The sequence below is a fragment of the Calidris pugnax genome, unplaced genomic scaffold (genome assembly GCF_001431845.1).
Source record: "Calidris pugnax isolate Ruff unplaced genomic scaffold, ASM143184v1 scaffold138, whole genome shotgun sequence".
NCBI classification, from domain to species: Eukaryota; Metazoa; Chordata; class Aves; order Charadriiformes; family Scolopacidae; genus Calidris; species Calidris pugnax.
In genome coordinates this window covers 593203-612191 of record NW_015090858.1, presented here as the reverse complement: position 1 = coordinate 612191, position 18989 = coordinate 593203, and the positions used below count along the sequence as shown (strand labels likewise).

Sequence of the window (18989 nt, the reverse complement as noted above, 5' to 3'; positions counted from 1 at the left end):
TAGGGTTTTATTCTAAAGCAGTCCAAGGGGAAAGCTCTAAACTTTTAACCGGATAAGGAAGCCCTGTCCTTTCCAGATCTTCACAGCCATGAAACACCTGGGCCGTGGGAGATGGTGTCCCAGCCCCAGCCCAAACCACAGTGGTGCTGCTTCATCAGAGAGGAACAAACCAGTGACACCACAGCGAGGAAAACTTTGGGGTCGAGAGAGAGGAAGAGAGCAGGGAACCACAGATCATGTACGCGGCCGGGCGGGAGAGCTGGTCAAAAATCTCAGTGGGCAGAACTCCTGTTACACCCGCTGGAAAAGGAGCAGTCAGAAGGTGAGTAATGCTGGAGACACTGTATTAATAACACTAACGAGCAGAAGCAACATGAAGTACATGAGAGCAGTGAATTAGTATTCAGGAGATTATTCTCGCTAGATAATAACGCCAGAACAAGTGGTAATAGAGAATTACTGCACCGGGGAATTTTTAGGTTAAATATTAAGGACTGGCTAATTATTCAAACTCTCTCACCTTAAAATGAGCTGCTGGGAAAGGTTTGGAAATCCACGTTATTCTCTCTAGGAGCCAACTGTGAGAGTGGCTTATTATTAATTCAGCCCTATGGCACTGGGGGGACAGGGACAGTCACTGCCAGCTCCTGTGGCACGTGATGCTGGCAGCTCGGTTCTTCTCTTCCCCACCTCCCTTCAAGCTCATGGAGCAAACAGAGCCCCACATCTGCTCACAGCCCAGCACACACACAGCCTCCTGCTGCCCCCCAACCACAGCAGCTCACGGGCTCTGCCAGGAGAATGCCCGTTAGCAGGTAACGAGCAGGGTGAAAACTGTGCTGCCAGGTGTCGGCACGTGAATGATCAGGTGTCACTCTCTAGTGTTAGGAATTGCCTTGGTCTGAGAGGTCCCATAGCTCCTTGCACACATCCCGAGCTCCTGAGGCACCCAAAAGTTTTGGTGAAAACCCCCGGGGAACTGACCTGGTCCGATTCCAAAGCTGAGGATGTAGGCGAAGATGCAGGCCATGCTGAGGTAGGGCATCCAGCTGATCTGCGTCTGCAGCCACAGAGAGCAACGGGCACCAGGGAGGGCACGTAGGGTTATGGGCCACCACCAAACACCCCACTGGTACCAAGGGCAAAGCCCACCTCCATTCCCCTTAATTCAATTAGATTCGTTACCTGCTGGCTCAGAGCGACCATGAAGACCACGGCCCACCCTGCCATGAAGATGTATCCCCCCAGGAGCAGCGGCCTCCGACCGGCGTAGTCTATGATCATGTTCTGCACAGAGGAACACGGGGAGACAGAGCAAGATCTTTAACTTGTGTTTCTACTTTAACTTGTGTTTCTACTTCCCGCCTGCTCCCTCTTCCCATGTCAACACCCTGCGCCTCGCTCGCTCTACAGCTACTTTTAAGGATTTTGTCCAAAAAAAAAGAGGACTTGTTCGAAGGGAGGGCTCTGCTGGCAGGAGTCAGGGAGGGAGCGTGTTCAGGGCGGGTGGGAAGGTCCCAGCTGCAGCTGGACTGGTTCCACTCCCCCCAGCAGCAAGAAGTTTGGCTTTTCAGTGCTTTCAGCCGGCGCTGCGGACGCAGCGTGTGACAGAACACTCCTGCATGAACCCCCCGGGCCTGAGAGCTGAGGGCCGGCCCGGCTGCTGCACGGGGGGGGCTTCCCTGGTGCTAAAGGCCCCCCCAAAATGTGTAAGGAAGAGCCTCCTCCCGCCTCCGGGCTGCGTGTCACAGAGCGCGTTACGGGTCTCACACAGGTGACGGACGCCATCAGCTCACAGCTCCCCGTGCCGATTACAACATACGGGATTTTGGCCTGAGGGATTCCAGCCTCTCGGAACACATACGCTGCATAGAAATACATCTGGGGAGAGAGAGAAGAGAGGAGAAAGCCGTGAGGGAAAACACCTGGGAATACACCCCATTGCTGCCCCTCAGGGACCACACCGAGGACGACGACTGTGCCGGCACACGGGCTATTTCAACAGCACCCTCTGAGTCCTGCCACCAGGCACAGCCGGGCTTTGGGAACCGAGCACCTGGGGCCTGAAGGTCTCCACGGGTGGAGCAGACCACGGGTCCTCCTTCTCCTGTTAAACCCCAGCCCCTGCACCCGTGGCTGCCCTGCTCACCGAGTCGTTGCCGCAGAGCTGCATGGCGCTGCTCAGCACCACCACGCTCAGCACCTGCCACCGCAGGGACGGGTTCCTGAGCAGCTCCCAAGGGTTCTTGGCTCTCTGGCCCTTGGCAGCAGCCTGCTCGGCCAGCATCTCCTCCAGCTCCACGCCGAGGTCACCGCTGCCTCGGAGCCTCTGCAGGGCTGCAAGGACAAGGGAAACTCTCACCCTCTGAGCTTCGCCCGCCTTTCGCCGGCTCTGCAGGGCGAACCTTCCTGATGGCTGCAGGAAGCTGCAGGATGGGCTCTGTGACAGTGGGGTCACCTTCACAGAGGTGGCCAGTTGTGGTTGTGAAGGATTTGGGGCAAAGGGAGTGCAAATCCCTCACCCTTGTTTGACAAGAGAGTATCTCCAACCCGTGCCCTTTCAGCAGCCGCGCTTCTGACACAGACCTTGGGTGACTTCCTGGGAAAGGCAGGCAATTCAGATATTCTGGGTACCCAGTACATGTTTCCCAGAACCTAATTCCAGCCGCGCTGGATACGGGGATTTATATGCTACAAATCTAAGCAAATCCCTTAATATGAACTGGCTGCAGATTTGGTCATGAGCTCTTCAACCACAATTGGTTTCACTTCACAGTTACAAAACATACTTGTCACTGTGAACAAAAGTCCCATCTTCCGACCCTGCCATTGCAGCAGCCTTCTGCAGGAAGATGTCTTTCAATTATCCCAATAGATCAAATTATTTAAGGTTATAGAGTGATCTTTAGTCTGGAAAGAGGAAGTGTTCATCTTTGGAACCTGATCTGACACTTCCTACAGGCAGGAAGTCGTGCCCAGCCTGTGCACAAGGGCAGGATGCACCAAAGTGTAGATTCCTCCGTGTCCAGAACTGCTGTGGTTGTTCACACAAACACACACCCAGCCACTGCCTGGGCACTGATTAGTGCTGCAGCAGCTCATGCAATTACAAACACAGTTTGTACAGACCAAACATGGTCCTCTGGTTTAGAAAACATTATCCTTGGGATCAGTGACATAGCCACGGTATTGGGCTTAAAGCTTTTCTGCTCAGGAGGCTGCCAGTCACCAGACAGGGTAGTTGTGTTGGAAAGAAGTCTGAAGGCTGCTTTGCAGCAAACACCCTGGGCTGTATTTAAGAATATCCAATCTTCTCAGTGTTTAGCTGCCCAGTCAGTAGGTCTCAGGTGCTCAGCGAGAGGCTGAGTCACCCTCAACTCACCAGAGATGCAGGATTCTTTATCTCCACGGTCGATCAAGAGGTATCTGGGACTTTCAGGGAGCCAAGGCAAAGCCGTGAGCTGGATGAGGGCAGGCACAGCATTGCTAGCTAAGAGGAAGGGCCAGCTCTCCTCCCCTCCTAGCAGCTCCCTGGAGGAAAAAACCCAAAACATACTTTGCTCAGTACATTTTACAACATGGCAAGAGCCCAGCGTCCTCTGCCACCTGTGGGCACCAGAAAGGAAAGAGGAGAGAGGGGTAGGAAAGAAACAAAAAGAAAAAGAGAAAGATTTAATAAGCATAATCTGGGCTTCTTGCTCTACATTACCTGAGTCCAACAACCTGCCCCAGCACCAGCCCCAGGGCTGTAAACGACGCCGAGGTCAAGGCCACGGCCCCCCTGAGCTTCTTTGGGGCACTTTCTGCCAAGTACATGGGCTGAATGTTCATGCTGACACCTGGGCAAGGCAGAGAAACACCCACCTCAGCTCGGAGGCCGAGGAGAGGACAACAAACACAGTCAACCACCTCACCAGATCACCAGCCTGACTCTCCTGTCACAGGCTGAGTAATGACTGATCTACCAGTGCTTATTATTTACCTAAACCTTCACTTTCACTCTTAGTCATTGTATAAGCTACTAAACATACATTTCCACACTCCTAAGTAGTCGTGGATAATGACCTGCTGGGGCCTCACTCCTTTGGTCTGAGCACCAAATCCAAGGTTATAAGTGATGCTCCCTCTAGTCCCCTGTTTTGGGGGGAAGATGTTATTTTAAGTCACTTGTATCAATCATTATTCCTTTGGATGAGCTTTTATAAAAGCTTTAACGTTGGTGCTTGTGCTGGTGAATGACTGATAACCTTCTTACAAGCAGAAAGGGCTCAATTTTCAGCTCAATTTCTCCCAGGGCTGTCCTCCCTGTGTGCAGAGAGCACACAGACACTCTCACATACATTACACAAACAAATCTGCCCAATTATGCTTTTAAAAAAAGTCTTAGAAACGAAATATACAATCTGTACATACAACTTCCTCATTCATGTACATGTGTGTGGTCAGACCAGAGGACTAATTACTTTAATGTCTCAGATCGTTCCTACTTAAATATCTCCTGTTTCTAATTGCTGGTTGTTACCACATTTGCCCCATTGTGTTTCTGGCCCCGCCGTACCTGCGTTCACGCCGGTGAAAAACCTGCTGAGCATAATCATCTCAAAGGACCTTGCCATCCGGCTGAACCCCGACAGCAGCGCGGCCGTGATCACAAAGAGGTTGTTCAGCAGCAGGGACATCTTCCTGCAGGGAGAAGAGAGACAGCTGTGAGCACGTGTGTGTCAGGTTCATCCAGGTAACACATTTCACCTGGTGGATCCAACCTGCCACACCTGGGAGTTTGCCTCTGAAAAATGCTCCTTTTTTGAAACAGGTATTTTTCATCTAATAGTACGATCCTTATGAAACTTTTGTGAGAAAGTTTTCATGTGTCCCAGGAGGAATTTCTGTGCAAAACCAGGAAAAAAAAAAAGAGACCAGTAATTCTCTGTAGTCCCAGCCCTCTGCCCTACCCACCCTTCAGCAGCCAGTCTTTTTTTCTCTTATTCATGATGGGATAGGGTTTTATTCTAAAGCAGTCCAAGGGGAAAGCTCTAAACTTTTAACCGGATAAGGAAGCCCTGTCCTTTCCAGATCTTCACAGCCATGAAACACCTGGGCCGTGGGAGATGGTGTCCCAGCCCCAGCCCAAACCACAGTGGTGCTGCTTCATCAGAGAGGAACAAACCAGTGACACCACAGCGAGGAAAACTTTGGGGTCGAGAGAGAGGAAGGCGAAATCTAATTTCCTATTAGTCTGTGTCAGTAACACTGGTTTTCTTCTGAAGAGACCTGGGGGTAGAGCTGTGTATGAAAGAGGTGAGGAGAGACAGACATTTTTCAGAGACTCAAGCACAGGGAAAAAAGCAACTGTGAAGATTTAGCTTCTACCTCCTGAAATATTTCAGTCAAAAAGGTGGATTCGGATACACAGCCTGTGGGATGTGACAACCTGGGATGCAACAACTGCTCTTTGCGAGCACCCTCTGTTTTTTCAGTGTCATTCCCATCAATTCCCACAGTTAATTTTGAAGAAAAATCCTTGGTCTGTTCCATCACGATTTCCTGTTTCAAAGGATGGCAGAAAACTGGGCACAAAACTGGTGGTGATTATGCCGGGGGTTACTGTGATCTGGGGCTGAGCTGAAATCCTTGTAGCTCTTCAAGCGAGGAAAACTTTGGGGTCGAGAGAGAGGAAGGCGAAATCTAATTTCCTATTAGTCTGTGTCAGTAACACTGGTTTTCTTCTGAAGAGACCTGGGGGTAGAGCTGTGTATGAAAGAGGTGAGGAGAGACAGACATTTTTCAGAGACTCGAGCACAGGGAAAAAAGCAACTGTGAAGATTTAGCTTCTACCTCCTGAAATATTTCAGTCAAAAAGGTGGATTCGGATACACAGCCTGTGGGATGTGACAACCTGGGATGCAACAACTGCTCTTTGCGAGCACCCTCTGTTTTTTCAGTGTCATTCCCATCAATTCCCACAGTTAATTTTGAAGAAAAATCCTTGGTCTGTTCCATCATGATTTCCTGTTTCAAAGGATGGCAGAAAACTGGGCACAAAACTGGTGGTGATTATGCCGGGGGTTACTGTGATCTGGGGCTGAGCTGAAATCCTTGTAGCTCTTCAGCTGGGTCAGAATACGAGGAGAAGGTAAGATGGGAAAAGAGCTGTTCCCTGTTGGGTTTTGAGATGCAAAATACTGCCCTATCTGCAAGTTTCTCAGCTCAAAATTTTAATGGCAGGTTGATCTGTGATAGAAAACAGGAACAAACCAGTGACACCACAGCGAGGAAAACTTTGGGGTCGAGAGAGAGGGAGGCAAAATCTAATTTCCTATTAGGCTGTGTCAGTAACGCTGGTTTTCTTCTGAAGAGACCTGGGGGTAGAGCTGTGTATGAAAGAGGTGAGGAGAGACAGACATTTTTCAGAGACTCAAGCACAGGGAAAAAAGCAACTGTGAAGATTTAGCTTCTACCTCCTGAAATATTTCAGTCAAAAAGGTGGATTCGGATACACAGCCTGTGGGATGTGACAACCTGGGATGCAACAACCGCTCTTTGCGGTCACCCTCTGTTTTTTCAGTGTCATTCCCATCAATTCCCACAGTTAATTTTGAAGAAAAATCCTTGGTCTGTTCCATCATGATTTCCTGTTTCAAAGGATGGCAGAAAACTGGGCACAAAACTGGTGGTGATTATGCAGGGGGTTACTTTGATCTGGAGTTGAGCTGAAATCCTTGTAGCTCTTCCGCTGGGTCAGAATACGAGGAGAAGGTAAGATGGGAAAAGAGCTGTTCCCTGTTGGGTTTTGAGATGCAAAATACTGCCATATCTGCAAGTTTCTCAGCTCAAAATGTTAATATCAGGCTGATCTGTGATAAAAAACATGTTCTCATGACTTTTAACTACAGTGGGTGTTGTGCTGTAGGGCTCATAATTCCCCCTGGACTCATGGAAGCTGCAAAGCTTGAAATGGCAATGCAGTGGCCTCTTACCTGCCCACCACGATGGCCATGGGGCCAGCGGCCAGCGCCCCGGCGAGCCCTCCCAGCGGGTAGGCAGAGACGGTGAGCGACCACAGCAGCAGCAGCACGTCGCTCTCCAGGGGGACGCCCGTGCGCTCCAGCCAGGTCTGGTTCATGAAGGTCTGGATGTACTGGGAGGGAAGGAGAGTGGTTCATAACCATGACTTGGAGATGAAGGACACTGAGAAACAGGAAGCTTTTCTTATTAATCTATCTGGTTATTCTGTGTTCATGCCTCCAAACCCTTGGTTGAAAAAGGCCTCCAGTTCTTAGATGTGTTTTTAACAGAGGGTTGAGAGTGTAAAACTGTAGCTGTTGAAAAGCTGTACTTGGTTTGTCTCTATATGTAGCTATCTTGGGTAACTTAAACATGTATTTCATGGGTCCAAGTTTGAATTTAAGGGCAAAAGCCAATATCAAAGGATGCAGGTTGGAAAATTTTAGAATTCGATTCGCTAAAGCAGTTGAAACAAGGCTTTTGAATAAATTCTTGTGACACTAGGTGCTGCTCAAGTGTGGCTCTTGGCAACAAAGTCCCAAACTTCAGGTGTGAATTATCCAGAGGGACCAACACATCCCTCCCTTCCAGCCCCCAGCTCTGCCCCCAGCAGCAGACCCCTGTCCACAGCAGGACCGCAGCACTCACCGCGGTGGGAGCATTGATGATGGAGATGTTGTAGCCGTACTGGAAAGTGCCTCCAATCCCAGCAGCACATATTGTCAGGATCAGGACCTTGCTCTGGAGCTGGAAAAGATGGAGAGAAAACACATGGCTTCCTCGCATGGAATAAAATGGCTCAACAGACATTTGCTCCATTCCCACTTTGAGTGGGGTGAAGTGAAGATCAGAACAGGCTACGAGTGTTGTCATAAAATGGGAGGTGCCAAAGACAGACAACCCCCCCCTCCCCTCCTCCCACTCCCAGATTTTTAAACTGTCTCCCTCTACTGCAGAATAGTATTAATTCATTGCCATTCACAAAGAATTTGGGACTCCTTTGTCCAAAGGCCCACAAATGTCTTTGGTTTAATATTTAATGTGTATGCTTGCCAGAAGTCAGTGCAAAACCAGTAAATACTGGTAGAGGCTGGTGTTATAGCTTCCATTAATTCAATTCATTACAAAAACCTGTACTCACGTGATGAATTATTCAAGGAGTGTTGCCAAAGTTTCATTTCTGCCTCATTTCTAGCTGAGCTCTACGGGACGGAGCTTCCCCATGGTACAGGGGATTTGGCCATTTATCTCCAGTGCATTTCTGATCCATGGCACGCTATTTCTCCTGCCTTTTCATGGTAATGACACAGATTTTAATTTAAAATAGAGTGTCTTTCCTATGCTGCTTCACATGTTGTACAGAGCAGACAATGTCTCTGCTGAACTGTCTCATCAGGCAGTTGTTCTCACATGGGCTCATGTTGAGCTGTCTACAATTGCCTATTCAGCCAGAATATCTTCTACCTCTCCAGTATGGTAATACAGCTGAAGTATGTGGCAGAGAGTGGGTTCTCTGCCATCTTCTGGTCTCCTGGAGGTTATTTCACCATCAGCACTGCCATCTCACGTGGCTGCTGTGCCTTCAGAAGCAGGGGCAGGGAGCGGGGCTGCTCCACACACATCCCAGGATGAGAGTGTTGGTCTAAAAGCGGGGTCTCTTGTGTTTCTGAAGGGTGTAGAACAGGCTGTCCTGGCTGACATGGGATGGAGCTGAGAGCCAGGCTTGCCAGCAAAACCCATGTGCCTTTTTTCCCCCTTGCAGCAGGATCCTGAACGTCACAGTATAAATGTGTGTCCTGCATCAGGACAGCACTGGGGCTGGCTGTGGAGAGCCAGGGACACTGTGCAGAAACTCTCCAAATGGTTTTGTTGACGTTTCCTCCTCTGCCACGTGTGGAAGCCTCAGACCACTACTGCCTGGACACTTTCCTGTGTGCCTCTGCCTTCAAATTGACCTACAGCTCCTGCAGAGCAGCAGAGCTGAGTGTGAGTAGCATCACATCTCCATGATCACCTCACCACCAGTGCCCATCCCTTCCGCCTTGACACCACACACCCCCTTGGCTGCTCTCTCTGTGTCACCCCCCATCCTTGTCCTTCTCAGTTCACACCTATTTTGTGCCTTTAGTTTCTCCACCTGTACAAGAGATCCTGTGCCTGGCAAACTGTGCCCTGATGGTGTCCTTGGACTGGGAGCACTGTCCCATGTCTCAAGACCACTCTGAGCTTGCTGGGGGCCCCTGGCCTTTAGCCTGTCACCTTCTGCACAATGTTCTGGGTGGCCCAGGGCCAGGATGGCCTTTGCCAGCCCCCTGCTTGCAAACCCCTCCCACTGGGAGCCACGCTCAGGCTTGGCTCTTCACCAGTAAGTGCAGGGCACTTCAGGCTTGTTTGTGTTTTGCCACATGAGTATGACCCCACTGACCCCGAGAAGAACTTAGATAAACCAGTGCTGGGGAGCTCTCTCTGCTCTACCTGCTTGTTTTCTTCTTACAGAGCCACCTACCAAAGAAAAGGAAAGTTTTGCTCCAAAATCACTAATTCAAATAATCTTGTATTTTTCCTTTCCTCAAAGCCTTTTCGTGTAAATAACTTCCACACCAGCCAAAGACAGGACCTTCTCCCAGGACAGAACTGAAGCCAGAGGGTTGCAGCCCCTGCAGCACGAGGAGGCTGAGCTCTCTCCTGTCCCAGGTAGAAGTGTCTGACTTGCTGGCACTTCCCCTGGCTCCACCACTTTCCTGTCCCATTACCAAGACCTGAGCTAAGGACTGCACACCTGAGATCTCTGCTCTTCCCAGTTATTCCAGTTCTCCAAGTGACAGAGTTTTCCTCTCCCTACAATAGCACATTTCTTGCTTTTTAACCCCAAAGCCTAGGGATGTACCACCCCTGCTCGTTTCCTCACTTTCATGACAGAGCCCATCCCCTACCAGGTCCTGTATGACGGAGCCCTTCAGTGGCCATGGGCTACAGGAGAACAGTTTGCTCCTCCCTCCAGGAGCCACCAGACAGTCCTGTGCTCAGAGCTGAGCTGCAGTTACGGGGTGACTTTCCCAAACCTTCTGTAGCACCCGGTCTCCGCGCTATTGCCCCAGGCACCGTGGTGGCACACAGCTGCCAGGAGAGCCACCACTCTGTCAGTTTTATCCCAAGACTGTGATGAGTTGGACAAAGAATTCTACAAGAATCTGATAGTACTTAGCCTTCTAAAAATTAAAATTAAAAAACTGATCTGTCAACAATAATAGTAAAATAGACGTTTTTTACCAGTCTCTGCAGCTTGTTCATCCTCTTTGGTAGGTTTTCCTCTGTCTGCCAAAGCCTCTGGTACTCTCAGCAGTGCTCTAAAGGATTATTTAAATCTCCAGCATAGGAATGTGTATTTAGTCACCCATTACATTAGGATAAGACACTTGACTTGGCAGGTGTTTTGCCAGCTGATTTACATTCTCCAAACAGGGCTGTACGTTCATTAGCAAGACAGTTCAATTAATTTTGTTGAAAGTACAGGACAGTTTGGGGAAATGATTCTGCGAGACCCAGAGCTGTCTAAATCCTCTGGAAGGCCGGTGTGGCTTAGGGCATGAATTCCCTCTCCAAGCATCTGGCACAAGTAGCGCTTGTCTGATTAAGCGTGAGCAAAGCAGGAGTAAACTACAGCTTTTTGTCTGGCTGTATTTGTCCTGGAACCCAATCTGGGATCTGAAAGACACACCAGGCTATTTTCCTTGGTCCTGCCAGTGACAGGAACGGGTGAAACCCAAACCTTTCAAATCCCTCATTACGCCAAGCCCTTTCGCTGTACTCCTGCCCGTGGCCTGGTGACACCCAGAGCATGGAGAGGGGACTGTACTCTGCTGCTGGGGACACACGGGCAACAATCGGGCTGTGGCTGACAGGGGACCGATGTGCAGGAGCCTGCAGTCCCTCTCCCTCTCCAGAGGCTGGCAGAGAGCAAACAGCAGCACTCACAGCACTTGATTTTGTCACCGAACAACCATCTCTGACTTTCACTTCACAGGAGGCAGAGGGCTTTGCTTTTACAGATGCCCTGTGACTTTTTTTGCTTCTAATATATATATATAATATAATATATAATCTGTATTAAATTATATATTATGGTTGGAACTAGATTATTTTTAAGGCCTCTTCCAACCCAAACTATTCCATGATTCTATGATATTAAAGTGCACATCACACAATATGTAACACATCTACACAATATGTAGTGTTGGAGGCAAACCCGGTGCTGAGGTGTGGAGAGGAGGCTGCTGGGGGAAGAACAAGTATCTGATCAAAACGTTCTCAGCTCATTTTGAGCTGTCACACCCCCTCGCACACCATTATCCTGCTGTTCTTTAAGCCTTGTTCTCCCCACAGCCTCAGGGGCAGAGAGAAGAGCCCTTCTGAGCCCAACAGGGGCAGATTAAACCAAGAACTGTAACTGGTTTTGTGCTTGGGGGATATTGATCAAGGAATTGACTGACCTTCCCCATAGCTGGTCACAGAGGCATGGTGGAGACGCCTTCGTATGATGGATTTAGGTCACACCCTGGGAGTAAAAAATTAAAAATCAGTTATTTTTTAATATCTTAGTTAAAAATTAAATAACTCTATGCATTAGAAGCCCCTCCTCTATCCCCAAGAGACTCCAGCTAAATTCTAATGAGTCGAAAAGGTTTCATCTCACAGTAATAGTGGCTTTTCCAGTGACTTTTCATCTTTGTCTTTTGGCTTATCTTTCAGTAGTGTGTTTTACACTATTCCCTTCTTAACTACACATCATTTAATTGGGTCAGAGTGGCTGACAGGCCTTGTGTAATGGGTTTGGCTCCAGTGGTAGGTGCTTATTGTTCCAGAAATGGTTCCCTTTCCCCTGTATGCTGCAGCAGTGACAGCCTTGCTGCTTCCTGTAAAATAAAAAGGAGCTCCCTGGTGTGCTCTTACAAATCCCAGAGATGGGGCCCAGCAGAGATGGAGGCACATTGTGCTGCCAGCAACAATAGCAAAGCTGCTGTTTCACAAAATGCCTTTAGGAGTAATCACGGTATTTTAACATCCTTTCATCCCACAGTGCCATTTGTGAGTGGCCTGACAGATTACAAAGTATTCAAAATAAGTGAAACTTTTTTAAAAAAAATCCATTGTCGCTACTCAACTTTCACTACACCTGAACAGAAATATAGACCTGTTCTGCATCACAGAAGTGTTCTCTTAGAAATGCTGAGTAGGGATGTGGTGCTGCATCAGCTGCTGCCACTAAGTGGCAGGAGAAGTTCAAAATTTCCTTTATTAGGCTCTGCATCAAACATGCCTCTGGCATGTGGCGGGGCCAGAGGACTGCTTCTAACAGCTTCCCAAACCATAACGTGTTCTCTGGGGAAATGGAGGTTAACTCTATGTATCTGTACACGTTCAGAGTAAGTGATGTATAGTTTAGGCAGCATGTTTCAAGAGCAGTAACACATTCAAAAAGGAGAGCTCTAGTTTCTTCCTGCTGCCTGCTCTGGATGAGACCAGGTTTGGGTAGATCTCTTCCAGGAAGAAAAGCACATATTCTGTTCTAGGCAAGAGCCACCTCCTCTTTCCTGCATCTTATAAGCAGGGAGTGCCCAGTGCAGGTCTGTGAGATGGAAGAAGCTGGCCAAAAGGACATTCCATACAGGGACACAGTCTGTATAAATGGGGGCTGGCTGGGATCTGGGATCACTGCTCGGGATGTGCTGGGCAATCAATTGTTGGGTGCTGAGCAATTGCATTGCATCACTTTACCATTAATTTACTTTCTCTTCCATTACTATTCTGTTAAACTATCTTTATGTCAACCCATGAGGGGATCCACCACCCTCTTTCCCTCAAATACTTATTAATTGACCTCAAACCTGCCATAATCAAGGTGAAATATGATGCACAAGCATGGAAGACAAGTTTTTTGAAGAATGTGATGGCAGTCTCTGCCTGTAATTATCTGCCTGCCGGAATCAGCAGTGATCCTGCCATTAGGAAAGACCATCAACACATGCTCTTTGATCTGCCATGCACTGAGCTGTCCCTGTATTTTAGAGTGCTTCACCCCGAGATCATCTGGACCAAGTGCAATTACACTTCAGGAGGAGAAAAGGGGCCTCATTTCCCTCTGGGAAGCTTGGATCCACAGGCTGAATTCAAACTGTAGATTGCAGAAGAGATCTGGAGCTGCTGGTTGCTGGCTCTCTCCCAAGCTCCAGCCTGGCTATTTCTGTAAACCCTTCTCTCTTTCCTGTAAGAACCGTCACAGTGAAATATGAAATACCTCTGTCTGCTTGCCCTGACTCTTTCAGGACTTGCTCGGAGCACAGAAGACAAACAACATCATCTACAAACAAGCAGCTTTCTCAATAAACATCCAGCAGGACTGCTGTTTTTATGGGAATGCAATGTTTATGGAACTTAGCTGTTAAAATGGATTTTCTGTGGAGGAAATGAGTGCCCTGCTGTGACACCGCTATTCTCAGTTCACTAATGTTGCTTAGAAAAACCCCACAGTTTATGTAAGTTCAAGACACTGTGCAAGAACTTCAGGAAATGGGCTTCATTGCGAGGTTTCTCAGGGAAGGGACCCAGTGCTGACAGAGCTTCTGCCACCACCCAGAGGCACTGGGATGCTGCCCAGTGGAGATACAGGGGAGCCAAGTCCTCTGAGGACACGGGGGCTGATGCAGCCAAGGGAACTGGCTGCTGTTGGATCAGCACTCTGCATTTCCATCCTCCTGATAAGCCTCTCTGGGAAAACTGAGAAAGCCCAAAATAATACAAATAACTGAAACACCCTTTTCTCGGTCCATCGTGAGCTGTAGGCCATGCTGCAGCTGAATTACTGCCTTTCCTCCCTTCTTTGTCTCAGATCCTGATGCAGACGTTAGCTGAAGCTGGGTGACCTGAAGGCCAGAGAGAAGAAACTGCTCAGCTCAACAAAATCTCTGTCCCTGTGTGCAGGAGAAGAGTGTTCAGACTCTGCCAAATGGCAGTTAATGTCGCTGAACGTTCCCATTAAAGGACAGGAAAATATGTGCAACAGTGTCCGAGTGTCAGACCCAGCCTGAGCTCTCATTTAACACTCACTTCAAGTAGAGAAGTTCATTAGAGCTGTCCCCGGGCTCACTGAGAGGCACCTGGACTAGGACACACAGACCTGACTGGGGAAAATCAAAGGACAAATACCATTTCTGACTCCTTGTAGGGGTCTTCAACACCTGACGGCGTGCTCAGACCTATGTGCTGCTACCGTGGGCTGAACATAGACCACTTTGTATAACAAACAAGCATTGTTTTTCAGTTCTCTTGTTGATTTGGCCACAGCACTTATGAAATGGATGTTACAAAATAAAGGCCCTTGAAGGATATTCCCCGCTGACAGCTGTGGGAGGTGACCTGTGGTGTAGAGGACAGATCACAAGGCAGAAGAATTTAACAAGAATGATTAAGCACTGGCAAAAAATAACTCTGCAAAGAGACAGATGTTTTGTTGCTTGATGTCTTCAACTCATGATCAGAAGCTGTTTTGGCAGAGGTGCTTTATTTGGATATATGATCAGGCTTTGCTCACAGAGGGTTAGGTGAGATCGTCTTTCTCACGATATGCCAGATGCAAAGCTACAATTTGAAGTAAAAAACATAGGAAATAAAAATAATATAAACTTTGATTTACAGCAAACCCTGTGCAAACCACATGTCCTTGGAGGGCTGCGCTCTAAGTGCTATCTTTAGTTTCTTCCTAACAAACAAACAAATAAACCCCCCATCCAATTCTGTATGATTCACTTTCTCCTGACTTTAGCCATCACACTGTAGAGTTAGCTGATTTGGGACAGGAAATCCTTCAATGAAGGAGAAAGAATTTTTATATGGCCATTAAACATAAAAAAGTAAACATTTGGAGTTCCTGGGGCAGTTATGATTACACAGCTTATCTTTGCACAGCGGGTTCACGGAGCCTTCTTTCCAAAACTGGAGCAGAAACTCTCCACAACTGCTCTGTGGTGGATCTGGGCACCTGCTGCCCATCCACCGAGGGCAGAGTCCCAGAGCTGAAATAACCTTCCAGGAAGGTCCTGCTGGCCTCCTTGCAGGGGAGCTCAGTGCTGCTCTCTCTGAACCTGTCCCCAGTGCCAGTCCATCAGTCAGGCAGCAGCCTCTTTTACACCAGGGCTATGAGGGATCTCAGGTGTAGCGTGTCCTGGGGAGCACTGGGGTGGATGAGACCTTGAACAGAACTTGCAGTGTCTCGTACCCTGGTGGGGGAGGCTCTGGGAGTGGGTGGTTGGGGGTATCTATGATTTCAAAGAAAAGAACTGGGGCTGTGCTGGAGGATGGAGCATTACTGCAGGCAAGGGGTGGCCAGGGAATGAGCTCTCTCCACTGTGTGCCCTGTAGCCCCGCTGGAGGAGGTATCTAGATGTCACCAGGCCAGGTATGACTTGTCACAGCAGGGCACGTCGCAAAAGGGCATCAGATGAATTTACAAACAAAATGCCAGTGGCGTTAAAGAGCAGAGGACACGTCAGCGGCTGGACACTCACCAAGTGGGTGGCTGGGGGCTGGTCCCCTGCCCCATCAGCTTCCAGAGGGGCTGAGCACCCCTCTCCAGGGCACCACGGCTCGTTATGGCCGGTGCTGACACGGCACACGGCTCCTTTCATCCCGCCACCCCGGCGAGCGCTGCGCTGGGCGAACCGGGGGCTGCCGCCTTCCAACAAAGCATCTGTTTATTCTTGAAACAATTATCAAGGGCAGTTAGATCTTGAACTCATTACCGAGCCCAAAACAATTATGATAAAAACAAGTTCCAGATGGGCTCAAAAGGAATTGTTTTTGTCTTTACTAAATTAGAATGGATTCCATGTCTTCAAGTTCCTCTGGCATTTATGGACAGGAAACATGAATTACACACACAATAATTTACTACAAACAAAAGAGATGAACACTGCAACAGCCCATTTATCTTTGCTCATGTGCCTTCTTGAGGTTTATGTGCTGCTTAACTCATGGGGGGATTTAATAGCTTTCTTCTTTGTTTCCAAACTCGTTGCTATTTTGGTTTGCAGAAACTGAGACAGGAAGCTGTGGAGTTTCTGTTGCGGGGTTAAGCTTACCTGCAACCCCAGGAAAATGCTTGTGTGTTCCTTAAAATCACCTCAGAAATAGGGAAAACAAGAACAGAGGTAACAGGAGGGTCCAGTAGTGCTCGGTCACTGTGTATGTGCAAAACCATTCCCTTTCAGGAAATATGTATCTTTTTAAATCAAAGGCCAGATGAACTCACAGCGGTGAGTGTGCAAGACACACTAGTTCTTCTTTCCTGCAATATTTTCTTGTGAGTGGGTTTGTGGACTGTAAACGTTTACAGCACAACAGGTTACTACCACTAAGCCTGCAGATGCAGAAGGGGTAAATACTGTCTGGAAAAGAGAGCTGCCTCTGGCACCATCGTGTTTCACTTCTGTGAGTGACCTGAGCACAGGTAACAGATGGGAATTCTTCCAATCTGTTCCTCGGGCAGCTCCAGGAGCCCCAGACAAAGACCTTTTCCAAAGTCCATCCAAAACAGGCTGAAGTCTGGGCATGAGACATATTTTTATGGAAACTCTGAGTTTCTGCTGCCTTGGGTTTTGAAACTGATGCTGCACATTGACATGAATTCAACTGCTCCCAAAAGGAAGAGGAACCCAGAAGACAGCAAGCAGCCCTGGTACGTCACCGCTGCTCAGACCTCTGCTTCCATCTGCTCTGGGTCCCTGGGCAGGGAAAGGACAACAGGATGAGGCAGGAGGAAATCAGCAAAGAAACTCCGGAGTAGTGGTTCTGTTCGGGCAGGCCCTCATGCCTTCTTGCAGCTGAGACAAAGAGTTTGGGTTTGCTTTTTTTTTTTGGCTTTTAGTTAGATTCCATGATTTGCTAGAAGGCGGCATGTCGGCACCGCTACAAAGGTATAAAATGGGAACTCAGCTCCGCGGCCAGGCTGATGCGAACTTGTGGAAGGACGTAATTCCCCAAACCCATAAAATGTGACACGGATTGCAATAAAGACTAAAGCTGCCCCTGGGCGTACTGCTGTGCATGAAGTCAGCTTGGCTGAGCTGAAGGGAGTGAGGTCATGGGCAGAAAGCAGCCTGGGAACTGGTGGTGTCACTGAGATTTGTTTGGCCTCTTCCAGTGCGAGAGGGTGAGCTTCCCCATCCATCTCACCACTTCTCCTTCTTCGCCCCCAAGAATCTTAGAAAATAAAACCTTAAATAGAAGCTGGGACAACTAGAGTTCTCTGGGTTTGGCTGGCAAACAAGGGAAAAGAAGAAAAATGAGAAACTGATGACTTTTTTTTAGATTTCTCGCAACGCATGATTTGTACACAATCCTCCACAGGAAGTAAGTGGGATAGATCATGCAGATTCTCATCTCTGTGGAGACAGGGGACCCCAGCTCCAGGACGATGACCTTCCAGCAGAGAGGCTCCCAATGTTCATCTCCAGCCTCAGTTCAAACAAGGAAGGGGCAGGAATCACAGAGCTTGAATTCAGCTTCTGGCTGGCATTGTCCACAGGCAGTGAGAGCAGATAGGAAACCTCTAATCCCTCCATCCAAAGCAGCGGGATATTTATTAATTTCTTTTATTTGTTATTCATTGACTCAGAGTTCTTCAACTCAGTTGCCCTTTCTGCCAGGGCTGCGATCTCTGTGGGGCATTTGGGCTAAAACAGCCACATAAAGATGGGCAGCCCTTCTCAGAGCCCCTGGCACTCAGGAGGAACCGTCCCTTCCCTTGTAAGCTCAGCTCTTCTCACCTGCCAGAGCCCTCACATCTATCCCAGCACCCCAGCTTCTCCCCAGACACCTTGCTTTAACCCCCCATCCCCTTGACGTATGTTAAAAGGCAGAACATACTCTTGAAAGGCAGAATGTGTTTCAGAATATAGAATCTCTCACTAAGCAAGAGCAAAGAGCTGTCAAAAGGTTACACAGCCTTGTGAAACTGGACACTTCGTATAAACAATAAATGTCTTGCTAATTAATATACCCTCAAAGAACAGAAAGCTGCTAACTAGGGAACATCCCTCCGCAGAAGGCGCCGAAACCAGCTGGAAATTGGATGGCTGCTGGATGGAACATAAATTTAACAAAGATTTGCAGTAACAGGGGAAAAGGTAAAGGCAGCAGCGGGAGATCAAGGTCACCAACTCAATTAGAGTGACCAGACCTACCCCCCCTCCCCTACTGGAGCATGCGCACACCAATTAAAGGACACTAAATGAAAGCAAGAGGCTGTACTAACCAACAGAAATTGGTAAGGTAAGGTGCTAACCAATAATTACAATTAAGGGTGTGTATTTCTGTGTTTTGAACTGTATAAATATCGGGAGGAGGCTGTAGGCCGGGGTGCCAGCTCTGTGGGTTACCCCCCAGCGCCCACCTCTGCAGAAACGATGGAAATAAATACCTCCACTCTGCGTGCACACTGGCGCCTTGCACACCGGGTACGCCACCCCGCCTCGGCACAACACGCTCATCCTCCGGCCGGGCTCTGTTCTTCATCCCAGGCGGCGGAAAACACACGCTCCCTTCCTCGCCGGTGGCTCTAAAGGGCCCTGAGGCCGGGTCAGCCTCCTCCTGCGGGAACCCAGGCCCGGGCCTGCTCCCCGCCCCGAAACCTGGCTGGCAGTAACCAGGGCGGGCGGCCCCGGAGAGCGCCGTCACGGCGGGCGGTCAGGGTTACGCAGGCCTTGGTTAGAGCGCCCCTCGGAGCGCGCTGTGTCCCACCCGCCACAGGCAGGCGGGGAGCGGGGCCAGGCCGCCCGCTCTCCCCTCAGCAGCCACCGCCGCCATCACCCTTCCGCCCCATCCCCGTCAGACCCGCCCCGCCTATTGGCCCCTCCCAGCTGTCACTCAACGGGACTGCCCGATGCCATTGGCTGCAGGGACTCGTCCCGCCTCCGATGGGCGGTGCCCCA

At 49.1% G+C, this 18989-nt stretch overlaps 1 protein-coding gene across 1 annotated transcript; it reads right to left on the bottom strand.

The window, feature by feature from the left end:
- Positions 1-154: 154 nt before the first annotated feature.
- Positions 155-18851, bottom strand: SLC2A11 (solute carrier family 2 (facilitated glucose transporter), member 11). The gene is made up of 13 exons (XM_014943973.1): positions 18479-18851; positions 15567-15757; positions 11496-11560; positions 7654-7752; positions 6978-7138; positions 4559-4683; positions 3710-3839; positions 3383-3531; positions 2150-2337; positions 1771-1881; positions 1186-1287; positions 985-1060; positions 155-300 (listed from the first exon to the last, which is right to left on the bottom strand). Exons 3-13 carry the CDS (start codon positions 11502-11504, stop codon positions 155-157), a joined length of 1296 nt encoding a protein of 431 aa, XP_014799459.1. The 5' UTR covers positions 11505-11560; positions 15567-15757; positions 18479-18851.
- Between the last annotated feature and the right edge of the window lie 138 nt (positions 18852-18989).